Below are 13,274 nucleotides of genomic sequence, written 5' to 3'. Positions count from 1 at the left end.
CGAGGTCCTGGACAGTGAGCGTAATTAAACAGATTTTAAAAAAGGGCTCTTGGTCGGATCCTCACTGTTACCAGCCTATATCATTACTGGACAGCATGTCAAAAATCTTTACTAATTGTTTATTGGTCAGGCTCGAGACATGGGCCGCGGGAAAATAATATACTACCTATCTATCAAGCAGGTTTTAGAAAGGGCTTCACTACATCTGACCACGTTTTTGTGTTTTCAACTATCATGGACAAATATGTGAGGATAAGAGGGGGTGTAGTGTATGCAGGGTTTTTAGATTTAGCAAAGGCCTTTGACTCTATTGATCGTCCCCTTCTCTGGATTAAACTCCAGAGAATGGGCGTACCAGTCCCCCCTTCTGAAACTTATTCTCTGCCTATACTCTAACACAAGCTTGTCCAACACATTGATCATTAAAATGTGTTGTGTTGTAAAATGTTCTTTGCTGCTGTTGGTGACATGGAATTTTCATGTTCCCCTTTCGAACTTAGAATTTATGGCTTTTTGGTCACCTTTTCTGCTGTAAAATGCACCATTTCAACCCCATATTTGAAAAAAAATTCTTGGGGGGGGAACTTCCCAAACCCTCCCTAGAACCTTATAGCTCCCTCGCTAGGCTCGGTCGCCCGCACTATTTCAGAAAAATATTAACACATAGACACTGAAAGAAATCACAAGCAACTAACCTTTGATCACTGCCCATGACACCAAAAGCTATCTTTGGGACTGCATGGCTATCACTGCCTGTGATGCTATTGTGTCAAAGGTCACACAATATCGCTTTTTAATATACTGCTTTGGGTGAGGCTGTTGACTTTTGGCTCGCCGGCCCACTGGGTGACAAAAAGTTAATTCTTCGGCCCCACATTCAGAAAGGTTGGACAAGCCTGCTCTAACACTAGGGCTTCTGTTAGCTGCCACTCTAGATCCAGGCTTTCCAGTAAGTTTTCAACTAACTAGGGCATTCACCAGGGTTGCTCATTGGCCCTGCAGCTGTTTATCATTTTTTTTTATCAGATTTTATGTCTGGCCCACTCCAGAAATGTCCAATTCGTCTGCATCTGAATGGGGTTATATACCCTACCCTTTTATATGCAAACAATGCAATTTTATTGAATTTTATGCCAATGGAACTTGCCAAAACCTTGAGCTATGCAGCTGGCTATTTTAAAGCAAATGGCTTAAAACAAAATTTGAAGAAAACAAAGATAGTGGTGTTTGAGCATTATTAGAAAATGGTTTGCGGTCCAGCCTGGGTGGCTTAAAAAGATTTTATCAAAAATATGTGGCCTTCCATTTTGATAAAGGCATTTAGGTGCTGGAAGCAAAGGTCTATTCTTCCAGCTTGAATGGCAGCTCAATCTGGGACAGCAGGAGTTGTACTGCCCTGGATCGCGTTTTGCATATTTATCTGAGAAAGCTGCTGGGTTTGATTACTGGCACCCTGGGCTTTCTCTTTTTTTCAAGTTGGGGTTTTAAATATCGTTGTCCGGGCCAAACTTAGGTTCCTCGAGTATTTCCGTAAACTACACTAATGCCCTTTCACGAACCCTAACATCACAAATGTGATGGAAAAGCTAGCAAAAGTCGAGACCTACGCCACATACCCCTGTTATAAGAAAAGTTCCATATTGTACAGAAAGTGGGGGATAGATTTTGATGTACTGAGAGGTGGGTTGTGGACCAAACAACAGTTGAATATGAAACCAAGAACAGATTTTGATCTAGCTATAAATAATATGAAAAAACATACGCTCTCTGGGACACCTAATGGTGGCACCTTGCACTTTCCACAAACATTTCTCAGTCCATTCTATCCGTTCACTGGCGCAGAGGCATATTATGGCTATGGTGCAACTGAATGTTTTATCATTAAGGGCCTGGATGTTGTAGCAATTTGATACTAAGCTTTGTATTTGTGGTAGTAGGGCTGTAGAGGATTTAACCCACTTTTTATTTACTTGCAAAAAACTTTTAGATTTGAGACGCCATTGGTTGAGAAGACAATTTATTGTTAACAATATTTGGCTTGTTTCAGATGCAATTAATTTTGTCCTGTCCTGTGTTGATGCTTGCTTTGTTAACGACTTATGCAAGTATATTATCGCACTTTTAAGCGCATGTCAAGGAAATGTTAAGTTTATATCTTTTTCCCTTTTATTAAGTCTTGTTCTCAACAGTATATTTTAACATGATTGTTTTTTATAATGAATTTTGTATTGTATTTTAGTGTGCCTGTAAATGGCGGGAACAGAAATAAAGTATGAATCTAAATCTATCTATCTACCATTTTGATTTTCCTGGCAACCTATGTTAACAGCATTCAGCATTAAGCAAGCTTATTCTTGTGCGTCTTGCGTTACAGCATAGCAAAGAGTGTATGTCCTCTATCTAAGTGGCTCAAAATCATGTTCTTCGTGTCTAAGAGAAGTTTAATCTAAGTGTCTGGGCCTCATTCCAAGTTTGCCGGTCCGGTAACAATGGTACCTGTAAGCTTGCTGGTACCGTTGTTACCGGACTGGCAAACTACGAGTTCTGCTCGCGGGTGCCTTCCCGCCCGTCAGGTCTGACCTGGCGGGCGTACCGGCACCCGCGAGCAGACCATGTCGGATGCACCAGCACCATTTGTGAATGATGCTGGTCCATCCGACCTCCCCATTCCCATTGAGCCCTATGGGGTTCAAAGGGAATGGGGAGCATTTTTTTTCCGATGCCCAGGAATGGACAATTGGCGGGGCCGGAATGCCCCGGTAATTTCCCATTGCCAGGTGCCAGAAAAATTAGCAAGTACGGCGGCAGCCTGCTGGTTTTACCGGCCAGGCTACTGCCGAACTTGTAATGAGGCCCTCTGTGTAACTTTGTGCAGGGATGCATATATGCTTCATGTCTAACGCAGCTATGTCTTGGTCTTAGTCATGATGTCATCGGCTCTCTGCACGTCACAGTCAGTTCACTTGCTCTGTCGTCTTGCAAGTTTATCTCATCTATGATGTCATCAGGATAGGGTCTGAATGGTTGTTTATGTGAATAGCGTTTCTCACATCTGCCGTACAGTGGTGATGGAGAGGAGGAGGCCAGGAACGATGTACACCTGTCATTTTTGTATCGTGAGGATGAAGGAGGGACCAGGGCGACGAGGGCCACATTCTTCTTACCCTCTTCAAAGGTAAAGAAGGTGCGGGGCAAAGCACAGAAAGCGGGAGCATGAATAGGACCTGCAAGGTTTGTGCGACACCATAGAACCATTGCGCTACAGACATTGAACTAACATTGTGCCTTTCAAATCCCACTAAACATAATAAAGTTATGTTGGAAAGGATGTATTCTCCACGAACAGTATACCTATGCACCTAATCACATGCTCGGTCACAGAACTCTATAAAAGTCGAAAGTCTCCTAAAGCTTCAAGAGTCCATTTATTAGCAACTTTTCATGCTGAGGTGGTTTGTAGATTTGTAAAATGTTTAAACATTCCGAAAAAGGGATGGAATGTTGCCAAATTTAATCCAGTGTCCGTACATGGTCAAAATGACCAGCTGCCGGTTTTGGATAAAGGCTACGAAATTAGATTAAAGTGCACGGGATTGGAAGGTTGTACTATCCAAGACATACGAGAGGGGTGTGGTGTGGCAGGATAGAGCGGTAATTCCCCGTCAAAGGGAATCCCTCGTTCTTAACTGTGTGCTATTAATAGAAGAGATTAACTATGCTACAGATATCTCTGAGTAAACCCACTAACACTGTAATATCCCATAACATGCAGAGGGTTGGCTCATCCTACCCCCAATTTGGTGCTGTTCTAGAGCGGCTGTTAGACACACGTTGATTGTCCTTTCAGTGATTCACTTCCTGCATTCTGCAATTTCTTCCTGAATTACAAAGCTGTTGACCTCTGACCCTTTCCTTACATTCCCCTGCAAACAGACTCTACCTGTTCTCGGAGACCACATGCTGGTTATCCCTCGAGCAAACGAGCCCACGATGCATTCAAAAAATGTTTGACTTTGATCTCAGCATTGAACAAAGTGCGTTTGGCTTTTTAACATTCGAGAACAGTCTGGGATGTTGGCAGGTTCAGTTACCGTCGCCTGGTTGCAAAGAACTGTGAACTTTTGATTGTTATAACACCCTGGTCTCTATTTCAAAATGTATACCAACATTAATTTAGAAATGTGAACAGTGTTGCATTTTTATTTAGTTCGTCATCCCTCGGTAGTGCTAAAACACCAGCTGAGGCCGCGTATTATAACGTCACTGAATAAACATTCATTAAAATGCTCAATTTGCATCACATTTTATCCAAAAACTCCCCGTTGTCGACTACTCAGAAAAGGAATGAGTTGCCATTTGCAGCAGTGGGACACTTTTTAATCGGTGCCCGAGGCAATAGTATGACCCAGTCCGACCCTGCAAGGCACTTACAGATGTTAACATAACTTTTCAGTTAAAAATGAAAGTCATATAAAAAGGAAAAACTGGATTATAAACTTCTTCTAGCATTTTATGGACTTCATTTCCAGAGTTTATTTCGTACTGTCTGCCTCTTTAATTCAGATTCAGATTCAAGATTCAGAACAAAAAAGCTGTACAAGTTGTACAGTAAGACCGTGTTCAGCGCAGGAAACTCCTTCATTGCCGTTTGGCCGGGAGCAGCGAGTTCACTGTAAACTGATGAAATACTGTGCGCCGTTTTAGGCTCCCGGTTGCCCAGACAGGCTTCGCCTCTGCCGCCCCCACCGCCGAGCCTGCCCTGTCAATCACAGCTAAAGTCCGTCTTGCAACCCCGATCACGCTGCTAGTCTCGAAACGATGACTTGCAAGCCGCGGCCTGATTGCTTGACTGGGGCGCGAGCCGCACTCTGATTGGCTGCCTCTGGGTGTTCACGTGAAAAGGGACTGCCAGCAGCTGATAAGCAGCCAAGGCAGGCTCCGCTGCTTGCCAGTCTGAAAGAGGCTGCAGCAACAGAACACCGTCTTCTGTGGCGCGCGTGTGGTCAAGCTTCAAAATTAACTCCCAAAGTCTCCAAAATCCAGGTACCGCCGAGTCAATGACTGTGTTTTGCACTTTATCCGGTTGATCTAGTTACTCTCCCAGTGTTAGTTTCAATGCATGTTATTGTATATAGACGAGGATAAACCGACTAGTGTTGAGTCCGAACTGTCTGAAAACCAGATGTGTACTCGGGCTGCCGCTCTACAAAAATGTAATATGTTCTCAAGAGCACCACAAAAGCACAGCTGTAGAATCCAGTCGCATAACGTGCCTTTGTAGTCCGTTTTTTGTTCGCGTTTTTCATAAAAACTTTGTTTTAGATAAAATTGCGCACTTTTTAAGAACTGTATTTTCTGTTCCATTTTCCATGGCTCTACTTTGTACGCTTTGTTTCGAATGCTTGATACTATTCCTCACATGCGTGCTTTACTTGTGGCGCAGGAGAGGGCGAGTGATTGACTTGCTTGACCGTCGCAGGCTACAGTCTGCAATTAGTTTGCACAGCTGCTGACCAGAGTGAGTCACGTTGGTGCAAATGAGCGGCCTGGCAGCTGATCATTGAGTACACCGGGCAGCGGGAGTTGCCCCTGGGCATGCTTCATACTGTAGTGCACCTCTAAGGTGTAATATAGGCATACAACGTAGGGTGCTAAATGTGCGTGTCACCAGTTAGCAGCGCTTGGCAGGACACCCGCAGTTGTCCCCCGATCACGAAGTGAAGTTGTGTTCTCTTGCAGTACCTCCCTAGGAGACCCCTGGGGAGCTGTTTTACTGCTACTGTCATCTCGCAGAATTCCAGAGTGTCATAAATGTGCCTAGTTTGAAACGGAAAACATACGTCGCACCTATAAAAAGATTTCAGTAATGATCTTGGTAAGAGGGCTACGCAGGTTAATGCTCTCACTGCAGCGACCGCTTGGTAACCTCTAGATCCCAGAATGGAATTCTTTGGTGACCAGGCGGAGGCATTTTATCCTTCACAGTTAGATACGTCGAGTGTTACTGGGCTGGGTGATAGCAATGGCTGTGCTGTGATAGCCCAAGCCTGTGACCACTAACGCATTGAAACCACACGGTGGTGATTTACACAGTAATGCAAGATTTCTAATATAACATGCAAAAGTACAGTCTGTTAACTTCAAATCTACAAATGTGCCGTGTGACTTTGCAGGATGCACATGTAGACCACCGACACTTGACAAGTGACTTACAAACAGCTATGTTTTAGAAGGACCACAACCTAATGGTATTTTTGTGCAGATTTTTCGATCATTGTGTTGAGTTTACAGAGATTTGTGATAGGTGCATCCATCGCATGGGGTATGGTGAGGATACAGTAGTATTTGCATTTTTTTTTAGAGTGGCTGATGTTCAAGTGGATTTGAGTTCTGGATGCCATGAGTTCAGAGACTAGCATCAAGTAGACTCATGCAACAGTCAGTTCAGATTAGTTGGACTGCCTACCATACGAATCAAAACACTCGAAAGTAAATAAGTCATGGTTTTCAAATGTGCTATGTTTGCTTTGTAGGGAGAATAATTTGCGACAAGAAAAGTTTAACCTATGTCACTGGGAATTCATGCAGTATTTTCGTGTCCAAACGATAGGATGAATTGTGGTTTCTAGTTCAGAGTCCCTAACATCTTGTGATTTTTTTGCATTTTGCTGCATTGAGGGGTAAACCTGAGCTTGGTGTATCTTGAGGGTGTTCTATGGCAAAACGTATGCCGGGGAAATTGCCATCGAGCCTATTAATACTATTTGGCTTAAAGGTAATTTCCACTTTGGCTGTGACATTTCAACAGAACATTCATCTGTGTGGAATGGTGTATGTTCAAAGGATTTATTACACATGCCTAAATCCATTCTCTTGTTTTGATTACCATTTCAGAATGATACAGATCCTAGACCCACGGCCCTTGACAAGTTCCATCATGCCAGTTGATGTAGCGGTCAGACTGTGCTTGGCGCACTCACCCCCGCTCACGAAATTCTTCAGCCCTTATGAGGACTACAGAGGGAGAAATCTGGCCAGCCGCTTCAAGCCACTGAGACCTTGCCTGTCTTTGAAAAAGGAGTCAGAGTCCCGCAGCAGCGAATGGAATCGGTCAAAAAATAGGAGCAAAAAAAGGGTGGTCTTTGCAGATTCCAAGGGCCTCTCCCTCACGGCTATCCACGTCTTTTCAGACTTCAAGGAGGACCCTGTGCAGGACCTACAGTTTGACCTGATAGACCTTGAAGATATCACTTCAGGCCTAAAACTGCACGAGGAGAAAAACCTAATTTTAGGCTTTACTCAACCTTCAGCCGATTACTTAGCTTTCCGAAACCGCCTGCAGAAGAACTTTGTCTGCCTTGAAAATTGCACCCTCCAGGAGAGGTCTGTTGCGGGCACGGTGAAAGTGAAGAACCTGACCTTCAAAAAGAAGGTCCAGGTTCGGATAACATACAACTCCTGGAAAAGTTTCACAGACGTTGACTGTGTTTACATGAACAACGTCTATGGCGGTGCCGACAGCGACACATTTTCCTTCATCATTGACTTGCCACCAGCCATCCCCACCCGAGAGAACATTGAATTCTGCATTTCCTTTGAAAGTGAAGGTCATGTCTTCTGGGACAATAACGAAGGCACCAATTACAAAGTGATCCATGCAGAATGGAAATCTGATGGTGTACAGGTGCCAGCCCCCCCAAAAGCAGAGAACCCAGTTGCCAAGCGCCTGCCTAAGCCCCACAGAATTGACTTTGACCACTTTGGCAGCCCCCGGACGTCTAATGGCCTCTTTCCGGAATGGCAGTGCTGGGGCAGAATAGGAAACACTGCTCCCTACTGGTGAACGAAAGACTCGCCCAGCTATGTTCTTGCTTGCCACAGCTTAATCTGTAGGGCTGCCCGCACACCCAAGCATTAAGAAAAATGATGTTGGCAACTTTCTGTAGCTTTCTTTTTTTCAGAAGATCATATCTGTAAGGGCTGCTTGGGATTGCTTAAAAGAAGGAGAAAAATGACCATCAGAGATTTTAAATTGAAAGTTTGAAGAAAGCAAACCTAGAGGGGAAAGAAATTGTATTCAAGAAAAGCTCAGTTGATTGTGTGCGCTGAAGATAGTGCATTGTTAGAATTCAGGGAAAACAACTACTACTGACGCGCCTAAATATGAAGAAAACTGAGAGTAGCCAGGAAGTTGGAGATGTTGGTAAGTGGTGGAAGCATTCTAGTGCACAGAATAGACTGTATCTGCAATGCAGGAAACGAAGATGCTCACATTATTCTGTGGCCAAACAAAAGAGGTGATGTCTGGAAGGTTTAGAATTCATCTTAACCTCTGGCATTGCTCTGGGCGCCTGCGGTCAGCCAGTTGCAGCGCTGGTGATGTCAAGTCCTATGGACACAGGGCTATTTTGGGTCTCTTTAGACATACTGTTCTACGTTCAGGGATTCAAACCAGATCCTTTGGTATAAAGTCGCCTCTTGACCAGGGTCAAGACAGGCATGTTGAAACTGAGATTCCCATTCTGGTAATTGCAGAGGAATTTTCTTAATAATATAGGATTTGCAATCACTAAAACTCCGGATGAACAAGTGAACTAACAGGAACATCTAATGTATTACCATATGGGGCAAACCCCCGTTCATTTGGGTAGACTGTGCTTTAATGCTAACTGCTGAGTGTTCAAATCGATAGAACAGTTTGGATTCACTGACTGCCAATTCACTTTTTAATGAACACTAAACTCATATTTTGGGAGCTGGTCTCTTAAAAACGTATGAACATGAGCAGAGATAGGCAAAGCACGATGGGAGGCAAAATATAGAATAACAAAGCACCCTGCACAACCTCCTAGGGTGTTGCAGTGCAATTGTGAGCCTTTGTGCGGTCCATTTATAGAAAGGGAAGCAAAGCGGACGAAAGACATTAATTGCATAAATGGATTTCCTTTCGCAGAGGGTTAATTCTTCTTGCAAGTAAGCGGCGGGCGTGTAGTTACAATCAGACCTTAGAATTGTGAACGGAATGCACCTTATTGTAGAAACACTGTGCCTTATAGGAGCCTAGAAGCCAATCTGATGAGCCATGTGACGTTTCTTCAGTGTTTCTTTCGATATGATGTAAAAATGCACTAACTTGTAAATGTTTATTGTTGAGGTGTACTTCATGAGTTGGCTGGCCTGCTTTGACCAATGAGCTTGTACACTGCAGATATGCACAGTGTGTCTGTAATTATAATTTCAGCAGTCCCATAAAGTTACCAGTGGGTGGGATGTAGTAACGTGACCTGGGATAGTATACTGAGTCCTTATCCCTGCAATAGGGCAATCGCACTTTATTCAGTACTCCTTCCTATCCATTTCATTATTGACTGCCTCCAGGGAACAGGGAACCAATGGCTGTAATACTTTGCCTGAAGAATGTATGTATGCTGCAGAAGGCCTGAAGAAGGTCAGGCATGGGAACTTCAAAGGTCGAAACAACTGAATTACTCAGCCATTCGCATTAATGAACGTGATTTATGACTGGGCACATGTATAGTCATGTCAAGCTCTCGAAGTTATGCCAATGCCTTTATGAAATGAATGTGTTTTAAGGGTCCACCAAGAAAGCGGCCATATGAAAAAACAGCAGCAGCCATATGCCAAAACAGCATACTCGTTGTAGGGCGCTGCAAGACTGGGATAGCCGGCCTGATGGAGGACACGAATGATCTTCATATGCATAAAAAACTCAGCAGCTAACTAAGGGAAGGGGAGGTGGTGTGACTGATTTGAAATGGGAGAACGGCAGGGCAGTGGTCTTCCCTTATCACAAGCCCCGCTGCATATCTTGAACATACTCTGCCACGGTTATCATCTAGTCCAAAAATAAAACATGCATGAGATTGCGCCTGGGGGAGAAAGCGGGGACAGGCATCAGGCTAAACGTAATAGTTCTCTGCTGGAGCATTTTGTGCATCACAACTTTCAGAAAATGTCGGATTGTTTCACTGGCTCGGTATGTCTTCCAATTCACTATGTTTATGAAAACATTAAAGTCACGTGAGTCCTTCATATTGAAGGAAATTTATGTATGAGCTAAAGCAGGACACACTTTTTTGGCGTTTAACATACCTGCCAGGTGGGCCCAGGTCATGCCTGGCACATTCAGCCAATCCTTGATTTTTAGCCAGCAACCCAGGCCCTTGCACAGCAGTCCCACACACGTCCCAGAATGCAATGTTCTTTTGGTTTAAATCTAGGACTAGCTCAGGTTGTCACACATAACAAGATGGCCACTCTGCAGCACTGATCCATAGCTACTGCAGCGTCCTAATACTCGGTTCAGAAATAAACTGCTTCTGCCAATGATAAATGCAAGAAACAAATCGCATGCAGGTCCTAGACACGATTTCACGTGACAAGCATACACCGTGTCTTTTCTTTGGGCGAGGGGGCTATCTTATCAGCAAGGTAGCTTATTTGTTGATGTGGATGGAATGAAACCCCTGGACATTGATAACCAAAAGACTGCATCCTGCAAATGGAAACCTTTATGCAAGTACTTGGGACAGCTATTTTAAGTTAGATAAGCTGCTGTTAGGTTTGTTCAAATACATTTGTGATTGCTAGCTAAACGTTAGTACTTTGGAGTAGCCTGCTTTCAAACATGTTTTTTTCTGTAACTTGTGCACTTTTATTTTTCTTTTTGCAGATCTGACAACACGCAATGTATTTTTGTACTATAACTGACTGCCTAAGGTATAAACGATGGGACTGCACAGAGGTGTGTGTTGACCTGGGCGAGGCGCAGCTCTGGTGTTCACTCTGCATGAGGCACACCCCTTTCGTCACTTTTGATAGAATTGGGCTGACATGAGCAAATGCTGTCTCGCTTTAGGGAATTGTGAGAGCATTTTATGCAAGGAAGAGCAACAGAAGGTTGTTGTGTGGGAGAGTCGCCATTTCAGAACAAAGTATTTTTCTACTGTAAGTTTATCACTGTACATATGAACTGTACTATGTAAAATGACACTTTTATTAATAAATCATATGTTTTGTTATGAGTCCAGAGTGTAGTGTCTTGGGTAAATGGGCAAACTGTTCATCAACCACTTACTGCTTTTTGTACACACGGTCTCGATTTGTGCTATATCAGTGTTTTCCAAAGCCCAACCTCTATTTCTTTTCCATTTAATATGTATTTGTGTTTCTGTTTCTGCCCCTAGTCCTATTTCGATTTCTCTTCTCAGCAGTTTAACTTGAGTTGATTGATACCCTCTTTCCGGAATCTTAGGCATTTTATGAATCCCTTCACACAGGTACAAGTGGCTGCAGATCCTGAGCAATGACAAGATATCTCAATTTGCTTGAATGCCAGTACATGTGTAAAGGGACCCTTACTGCTCCAAGTAGTCCTGCTTGCTCGATGGGCCACAACATCTGCCAGGGTGCATGCAGAGCTCTACGACTCACTGGATGGGTGGTGGACGCAGATAGCTTGGCAATACAGGCTGTGGGATTGCATATTAGGAAAGGCTTTGACGGTGTACGCTACAGTGGGCCCCGGTTCCTGATTCTTCTCATGCTGCTACCGTCTTCTTGGACCTACTGAGGGTTGGTGAAGCACCCCCCATGACCGCTTTGGGCCCTAGACTGTCCTAGGCAAGTCAAGGTGGGTAGAACACCCAGGGAAAACAGAGGTGCACGGGGCAAACATGTTTCCTGCAACCTGTGTGGCTCAGAATGCTTCCAGGAGCCACAGACAGTTTGGGATGGCCAAGACAACATGTGGAAAAAGTAGCGTGTCCACACCCTGAGGTTTTGCACAGTGAGCTGCAACACAAGCCCAGTTTTGTGGCCTGCTGGTGTATTCCTACAGTAAGAGAGGACCTTGGGTTGCGGGGCTGTGACAACGCTTCGCTCTGCCACTGGTTTTGGGCCGAACCATGATAGGAAAGACATTGTGTTGCTTCTGTCCACAAGACAAGACTCAGGATAGGCTATGGATAGGAGGTGTGAGGCAGAACCCATTAAAGGTCAACATGAGCTTCCCACAACTCGTTGAGGTATCTATTTGGCCCCCAGACTTGATAGAGAGCCAGCTGGGCCTTGGGTAGTCCAGCAGATGAAGGTGGCAAGCCGGCAGAGAACATGGCCCCTCAGGCTGCAGGTGGCTCATAGGGACAGCTCTGTGCCTGAGAAGCCCCGATAGGAATGGCCAGGGAGTTTCTGAGTCCTGCATCCTAAGACAAAACCACACTAGAGGGGGTGCTAGACTCTTTTTCAACTGTGTATGAGTGGAAGTATGCAGGGAGGGGAAACGGACTGCCAGTGATCTCCATGTTCCACCTTGATGTGTTTACTGTGTAATGGGACCTTGCGGTCTCAAAGGAAGGCCTCATTGGAGGGATGAATGTACTCATTTAATCTGTTTTTATAGCCTGGGGATTTTCGAAAACAAAACGGACCACACCTGATACACCACTCATGTCAAATGGGTGCACATATCAGGCTTTCTCCAGAAAGTGGGAAGAACCTTTCTGAGGTGATCATAATAGGAATTGGCTGAATGCAGTTTTTCTCTTCACTGATGGTTTGGGCGCCTTCTCAGTCATCTGGTAAACATGATCTGTTGCTTTCTGACAGCAATAATTTGTTCATTTAGTTCCGACTTTGTGTGAGTAGTGTTTTGGTGGGACCTGCTGTTTTGCTGACTTGGAGAAGCCTATGACCTGGACTTGAAGTACCCTTACTGAAGCAGCTTGAGGTGCTGCGAGAGTGGTGCACACCCTCTCCTAGTGAAGGAGCTCTATTGCCTTTACCCATCACTAGTTTCTAACCACTCCACAACTGCCTTCATTATCCAGATTGTGCTGCATACACAGGGGGGATCTAGAGAAAGGGGAGCTGCTATTATTTGTTTAAGACCGTAAATAGTCTACCGATTTGGAGAGGGTAAGACAAGCCATTGTCCCTTTCCTAGAGATTTAGCCACTGTATGGTTCCAGTAAAGAGTTGCCTAACACAGTCACTATGGAGATGGTGTGGAGAGCACAGGGACTATCAATTTGCCATAGAACTGTTTCCATTATTTTCCCCAGGTCATCCTTTCACTGCTCCAGAGACTGAACTGTATCCTTTTGAAATACAGAGTGGACATTGGGGGCTGTGAGGCCCTTTGGTAGTACTATTCTGTTGTTCCCTGCCAGGGCCATGGGATTTCAAAATGTTGCCACATTCGTATGAAACCAGAGACATTTTCTGCCATTTTCCATCTGTACGCCCCCATGCCA

At 44.4% G+C, this 13,274-nt stretch overlaps 1 protein-coding gene across 1 annotated transcript; it reads left to right on the top strand.

Moving 5' to 3' along the window:
- The first annotated feature begins 4,891 nt into the window (after nucleotides 1-4,891).
- On the top strand, nucleotides 4,892-11,045 carry PPP1R3C (protein phosphatase 1 regulatory subunit 3C). Its single transcript, XM_069611327.1, has 2 exons — nucleotides 4,892-5,043; nucleotides 6,895-11,045. The coding sequence occupies exon 2, from the start codon at nucleotides 6,896-6,898 to the stop codon at nucleotides 7,841-7,843; it is 948 nt and encodes a 315-aa protein (XP_069467428.1). The 5' UTR covers nucleotides 4,892-5,043; nucleotide 6,895; the 3' UTR covers nucleotides 7,844-11,045.
- The last annotated feature ends 2,229 nt before the right edge of the window (nucleotides 11,046-13,274 follow it).

Source organism: Ambystoma mexicanum, chromosome 8, assembly GCF_040938575.1.
Source record: "Ambystoma mexicanum isolate Mex_15411 chromosome 8, UKY_AmexF1_1, whole genome shotgun sequence".
Taxonomy (NCBI): domain Eukaryota; kingdom Metazoa; phylum Chordata; class Amphibia; order Caudata; family Ambystomatidae; genus Ambystoma; species Ambystoma mexicanum.
Note: the sequence above shows the minus strand (reverse complement) of the source record. Positions and strands in the feature narration are given on the sequence as shown.